The following is a 7,500-nucleotide window of genomic DNA, read 5'->3' as shown; positions in this document are numbered from 1 at the left end:
ACGTCCTATCCTACGGTAATAGAAAATTGCTACTACATGTTTGACGATACAGAAACCAGGGCTCTGTGGGACTATTCAAAATATTAGACACTGACATTAGAGCTGTGACGGGAATTTGTTTATAAGGGTCTTACGAGCAGCGGCTCTTTTTTGAGAATGTCTTGCGAGTATCAAGTCGCTCGATTTGGTTTGCGACATACAACAAAACAACGAGGCCTAGCTGTTTTGTGTGTGCATGCGAGTTAGTAAAGTAAACCACTTGCCGTTAATAATAATAATTAAAAAAAAGAAACCGCAATTCTGAGTTGAAAATAGAAAAGAATAATTTGTTTTAAAAAGCAAAACCCAGAAACAATGTAACCCTTTAAAGGCGGAATTCGGTCTTACTTCGACTCACCGTTTTCATCAAAAGACAAGTAACGGTAGTGTGATTATAGATAATTGAAATCCGATTCACGATACTCTTATTGCGTTCTTCGTATAAATGATTTATTCTCCATTTAAAATGATACAATAACAGGAAATTTATCTGGAAACAAACAAACAAAAAATCAGCGTCGCTGTTAAAGGGTTAAAACACCTGAACGACAAGCATTGCGCAACATCCACTCCATGATACTCCTCATCGTGGCGACCTATCGTTTCTTTCATCTTCCCCCACGTTTCTCTCTCGTTCAATCGGGCAGTGGGTGTCCAAAACGATACATGTGCTGTTAACCCGAAAAGACATCTATAAGTGAGTGTTTGATGCAAAGCGATACACAACAAATTAAATGGCAGTCTCATAAATTGGTGACCGCTGAGCATTACGTGTGATAAGAATAGCTATAGTCCGTTCCACAACATGTGAGCATGCGTTGACGTTGACGTTGATAACTTCACAACCTTCTGATGGATTTTAATGATAATTGGCTCGACCACTAGAATTCTTAGTGACGTCAAGCCGATTTCTTTTGTTTGTTTGTTTGTTTGTTTGTTTGTTTTTTGGCATCGGTTATAGTACCATACTTGTTTTTTCTTCTTTACAGTTTATAAAAAAAAAAACGAAGGCTCTGAACATTTGGATGGTTTACAATAACAATATTATACATAGTGAATTCTGTTTTGAATACCATCACAGAACTGACCACAGACTTGGCCAGGGGTTTACTTTTTACGAGATCCATGTGCACTACTCACTAACATTGCTACCCTGGGTTCAAAATGACACACAAATTGTACACTTTGTACATACTTGAAATAAACAATTGTTAAAATTAATAGTTAAAATCCAGAGGCGTAGCTTCCCGGCATGATTTCCACATTCATGAAAACTGATAACAATATGGATTAAACCTACAAAAATGGTCAAAATGAGGAGTAAAGCACTGAAAATTTACAAGTATTTCTCCAGAGAGGCGAAGTGCGGAATTCTTTTTCATGGCATGCGGTGAATAAACAATCAGGAACTCAGAGTGGAAAAGTCAAATTAATAGTTATGTCATTTTAATTATGCTTTTCTTGTATTTAACTGCCAGGTTATATTGTACAAAACATACATGGAATCTGTTTGATGTTAAATAAGTTTAAATTCAGTGATATTTCACATTATTACATTTTGAGCACCCCCCCCCCCCTCCCCCCTTTCTAGTGAACATAATTCAAGAATGGCAAACATGTACCCTACTCGATGGGTGACCAATGGATTTTTTTGACATGTTTTGTGCGACCTTTATGAGTTGTCTTGCTCAACAGTTCGTCAGGGACCATGTCTTTGTGAAAGGCATTTCTCCGCGTCCTATCGAAGACGGGCATAAAAATTTGGAGGATCCCCCTGGTTTTAGGCATCAATGTTTTTGTCCAATAATGTATAAGCACCACACGGGCTGCTTGTGTCGTCCAGTCTATTATAAATGTGCATTGTTCACAAGGGAAGAGATAAATTATAAAGCGCCATGGACCTGTTTTCAATGCTGTAAAGTACAATATTAAATTATTGATTATTACACTATTTGAAACACAATCCAAAATATTTGCTGAGCTACGCCACTGAATACAACTTTGTCATGATTATTTTTTTGCACGGGAAAGAGAATAAACACACCGTCACAGTAAACATTTTAAAGTTTGAGTCATATGTTATTGCAAAGGATGAAAAGATCAAAGGAATACGGCATTGTGAGAAGATTGTTTGGTCTATCGATTTTCAAAATTCGTAACATCACTTAAAATATAAACCCACATGCAAAAAAAAATAAAAAAATCACGTCACCACATTTCGCAACTTTGGAGGAATTTGTAATATACCTGGAACGGACTAGTATGATAGCTGCAGTGGCACTCACAATTAATTGTTTTAAACTTTAGGCAGAGCGGGAGTTTTCAATGTTAACAGGCTTAGGCTTTATTTTGTTTTTTTTTAATTATTAGTGGATGCGAACTGGTTTGAAAACTATACAGTTTGATTCAATACTCAATGTCTCATTTTGCAGCAAGGGTGTCCCGAACATTGAGCTGTTCCAGTGTCCCATTACAGCTATGACCATACAACACACAGAAAAGGCCACTCACCCGACTTAGCTCTGATGGTCCCTTGTCACTCCATGATTGAGTTTGATAATTCAAATCCTGCTCCGTGTAGTGAAACATTTTCAAAGTCCTGTCACATCTGCTTTTATTTCTCAAGTATTCCTATATCCAGTTGTAGACCCTGTTCAGATATAATGATCAAATAAAATTACCACGTGGAGATCTGTGAGTCTGTTTTATTGTTTGTTTGTTTTATTTTATTATTTTTAAAAAAACCAATGAGATACTGAATAAATAATCACTACATCCATCTCTAACCATGTCAATAACTGTGTTTTGTTTTGTTTATTTCTCAAGATATTAATGGTTTGTAGTGAAGATTGTGTAGCGTTGTTAGAAGAAAAACTCCACACTTTATCCTGATCGGACATTACTTTTTACTTTTTACAACGGGATGAGCAACTTCCTACATTAGCAATACGACGCTACTAAAAACAAAGACGTAGTTTGGAAACTTTTGATATCGTAATTTTTATACGCTTTGGTATAACAGGCATAATTTTTGTTTTTTTAAAAAACAAATATAGATTTTTAATAAAACCTGGCAGGCAAACTACTGAAATTGAAAAAGCGTCATACTTTTTTCCGGGTTTTATTTCTCTCTCGAACCCTATATTATTATTATTATTATTATTATTATTATTATTATTATTATTATTATTATTATTATTATTATTATTATCATTATTATTATTATTATTATTATTATTATTATTATTATTATTATTATTATTATTATTATTATTATTATTATTATTATTATTATTATTATTATTATTATTATTATATGGTCTTGTAGTATGGCACTCACTTTCGGATCGGACGGTCCTGAGTTTGAGCCTTGCTCGACGCACAGTTGAGTCCTTGAAAAGGCCCTTTACTCACATTATCTCACCATACTCAGGTGTAAAATCAGTACCTTACCGTTGACAGCGTTGTCTCTGTCGGGAAAAATTGTAATATCGCCTAAAAGGTGGCATGTCTTGTTCTACGTGTTACTGTTTGCTGTTGGTCAGGGACCCCTTGTTAAGTACTTTGAGCACGTTTAGTGGATATTGGGCTATGTAAGAGCTCAAGTTCTTTTGTTTGTATTTTTATCATCACCATCGTCATTATTATTATTATTATTATTATTATTATTATTATTATTATTATTATTATTATTATTATTATTATTATTATTATCATTATCATTAGTCGTATTAGCAGTAGTAGTAGTAGTAGTAGTAGTAGTAGTAGTAGTAGTAGTAGTAGTAGTAGTAGTAGTAGTAGTAGTAGTAGTAGTAGTAGTAGTAGTAGTAGAGAGTAGTAGTAGTAGTAGTAGTAGTAGTAGTAGTAGTAGTAGTAGTAGTAGTAGTAGTAGTGTAGTAGTAGTAGTAGTAGTAGTAGTGTAGTAGTAGTAGTAGTAGTAGTAGTAGTAGTAGTAGTAGTAGTAGTAGAAGTAGTAGTAGTAGTAGTAGTAGTAGTAGTAGTAGTAGTAGTAGTAGTAGTAGTAGTAGTAGTAGTAAGAATAATAGTAGTAGTAGTATCATTATTATTATCAATTGTTTTATTACTAACTACTACTACTACTATTGTCATCATCATCATCATTATCATCATCATCATCATCACAATCATCGTCACGTATACAACCACTGAAGCAGAAAACTAAGTAAAAGTAAAATTTATTTTGAGTTTTGGATTTAGAGGTTAACGTACAGCTTTCTTACAAACAATTCAAGGACGGTTGAAATAATCAGAAAAATTGGTAACAAGAACAACAAGAGCAGCGCGCGGAGCAACAACGACAACAACAGCAATAATAACATCACAAGCAACAACAACAATTACAAAAACAAAATCATGCTCATTAAAGTAATTAATTCCGAATATATTATAACCAAAAGGTTTCTATTTGTCGAAAATCAAGCCCGCACACTTTTGTGTCAATTTGCATTGTAACTCACCGACACAATCAGTTGGGAAATGCAGAAGAATTAGTAATGTTAACAAAACATAGCTCAATAAGAATGCTCACTTCAGACAACATATTGCAATTTGAAGTGAACGTTGTGTAACTTGACATTTAATAGACACAAACATCTCTATGAGAACATAAATGATTACTTTCATTGGATAGTAACCTTGGATTGCCCGAGTTAATGAGGGGGTGGGGAGGGAGTGGAACGGCTGAACAATGAGAGTCGACGGCTGTTGTCGCTCTTGCTGGTGTATCCACATGTCGCGTTGAACTTGAATATTTCATAATTAATTAACCCTTTAAAGGCTAGACCGAACTCTTTCAAACTCATAACGTGTATCTCCTGGTATCATGGACACCATTTGAGCCCGTGAAAATTTCCTGAACTTTTTTAACCTTGAAAACCATAAAATGGGGGAAAAAAAGTAGTCTCATATTCAAACCGACTTGATAACATCATGGAACTTTATTGTTGTTGTTATTGCTTTTGTAGTTGTCGTTGATGCTTGAGCGGCAATGTGGTCTTGTTGTATGGCACTCGCTTTCGGATCAGAAGGTCCTGGGTTCGAGGCGCATAGTTGAGTTCTCGGAAAAGGCTCTTTACTCACATTCTCTCACCGAACTCAAGTGTAAAATGAGTACCTGGCCCTCAATAGCGTTGTCTCTATCGGGAAAAAAATGTAATATCACCTAACAGGCATCATGTCTTTTTCTAAATGTTACATGTTGATATTGGTCAGGGACCCTTTTGTAAAGCGCTTTGAGCATGTTAAGTGGATATTGCGCTATAAAAAAGTTCAAGAAACATACTATAAATATCTCAGCGGTAACACAAATAGAACCCTCGCAGTGTCTCAGTGATCTTGCGAGCTATGCCGGACAGGTCGAAAGTGTGAGGTCAGACTAAGTTTGGCCTACCCTCCCTTAGGTAGGGGTTGAGCGTTGGACCGACAAGCCAACCTCTGGACCGACAAGCCAACCTCGGAAAAAGAAAAACAAGTTACAGAAACATCTACTAAGAACAAATCCAAAACTGTTGTCAGCAGTCCTTATGCGCCCCAAGGCTAGATGCGAATTTAAGTAAGTCACATAAAGAGAGAGAAGGGATCGGCGTGGAAAGTACCCATGGTCCTACAATTCAGTGCATTATACAACCCAGTTCATTCTACAATCCCGCTCCCACAATATATTTTCATAACATTCAAGGGTTGAAAAATCTACAGGCAAGTTCTAGAAAACCCGATTTAAACAATCCGATATTCCGGTAATTTCTGTGAAAGTGACGTTGAATTCGATTTGACCTGCTACAACAGAGAATAACGCGTGACAAAATGACAAAAACAAATTAATGATTACGTTATATTATCAACTCTACAACGATCGACGAACGACAAGAAGAAAACGAAGTTCTGTCCTAAGACTCTGAGGACATATCTTCGTTTTCTTCCTCGTTTGTCAAGTGCCCTAGACAGGCCGCTGATACACGAGACGACGCCACTAGCATTTTGAGCCAAACGATCCAACCCAGACCATTTCACGTGGACTATTTTTTTCTTTCTCATAGCAATATATTATGAAAACTAATGTTTAGGGAAGGGCGGAAGGGAGGGGGGGGGGGGGGCTGATACATTAGAACTATCTGAAAATCTAATTAATATACACAACCCTGAATAATTCTAAATCCTTGATGATGTTCGCTAAGGAAGGGTTGAGAGATCTGAGACAAACATTAGAGCTGGTATAAGTATTTGGAAATGAAAAGATTCACAATTTATATGTGGCGATGGGAGTGGACAATACAATTAATCCAGCGATATACACCTCTATGGGAAAGGCCTAAAACAAGAATGAAAAATATGAAGATGTGACACAGCCAATTTCCTGCGAATTTTATACATGAACAAAACGCTTGGTAATTTTTGTAGTTAAACGCCATTCTTAACATTACAGGTTCAAATTAAGAAATTAAGGAGCAGGCTCTGGTGTATTGTTCTTTCTTGCTTTGTCTGTAACCATTCATACGCATTTGTTCAGATCTTTATCATTAGAGGTTCATGCAATCATAATAGGATTTAGCACGACATACTGAATACTTTGGGATAACACGGTGTCTAATTTAGTGGCCCGTAAATAATAATTTAAAAATACATTTATAATATTAATAAATTAATTAAATATATATACAGTGTTTTTTTTTCATTACTACCCGATAAAGAATTGAAATAGCTTAAAAAACTAGATAGTAATGATAGAAACGTGTCTTGAGTGTTAGACGTCTAAATAAAATTGTGTAAAACAGAATAAGACGTAGCCTATCTAATTTAATTTTTCTTCCAATTTTTGCGTCAAAAATTGCTTTATTCAAATTTATCCCTCTTCACTAAAAGCGCGACAGTATTGTAACGAAATAAACTTATAGATCTAGCATCTTTCTGAAATTTTCACCACAAAAAAAAAAAAAAAATGAAACAAAGAAAAACTTGAATAGGGATGAAAAACTATGCAAAAAACTATAATTTCTAGTTTTTAAGCGAAAAAACAAAACAAACAACCTGTATAGATATAATCTTTTTTTCTTTTTAAACAAGAAGAAAATACAACAAAAATGGACAGTTCAGGGGGCTGCCAAATGTCACCCATCCCGCATGTTGGACGTTGCTACTTTAATCCTTTTAATCTTCCGACACCACTTTTACGAATCGTACATTGAAAACCATATAAAATAAACCAAAACGATAATAATTTTAAAAAAATAAAAATAAATAAATAAATAAAATAAAATAATAATAATAATAATAATAATAAATAAATAATAATAATAATAATAATAATAATAATAATAATAATAATAATAATAATAATAATAATAATAATAATAATAATAATAATAATAATAATAATAATAATAATAATCGGTATGGCGTTTCTATCTCTCTCAGTCGTATTTACATGCTCACAATTCGAAAGAG

At 34.4% G+C, this 7,500-nt stretch overlaps 1 protein-coding gene across 16 annotated transcripts in view; it reads right to left on the bottom strand.

Moving 5' to 3' along the window:
* LOC144956964 (GDP-D-glucose phosphorylase 1-like) overlaps positions 1-7,500 on the bottom strand; it is a 60,341-nt gene that overhangs the window by 20,133 nt on the left and 32,708 nt on the right. For 13 of the 16 annotated variants that reach the window (XM_078887924.1, XM_078887942.1, XM_078887840.1 and 10 more), the window contains one exon: positions 2,551-2,689. The exons of 2 other annotated variants lie outside the window; for them this stretch is intronic. In XM_078887924.1, coding sequence (XP_078744050.1) covers positions 2,551-2,628 — 78 coding nt within the window. In that variant the 5' untranslated portion in view covers positions 2,629-2,689. Of the gene's footprint in view, positions 1-2,550; positions 2,690-4,517; positions 4,646-7,500 lie in introns of those variants that run through there. One more of the 16 variants, XM_078887934.1, reaches the window with a different exon arrangement.

Source organism: Berghia stephanieae, chromosome 1, assembly GCF_034508935.2.
Source record: "Berghia stephanieae isolate SIO BIC M18660-M18661 chromosome 1, UCSD_Bste_1.3, whole genome shotgun sequence".
Lineage (NCBI taxonomy): Eukaryota > Metazoa > Mollusca > Gastropoda > Nudibranchia > Aeolidiidae > Berghia > Berghia stephanieae.
This window is presented reverse-complemented; position numbering and strand designations above follow the sequence as displayed.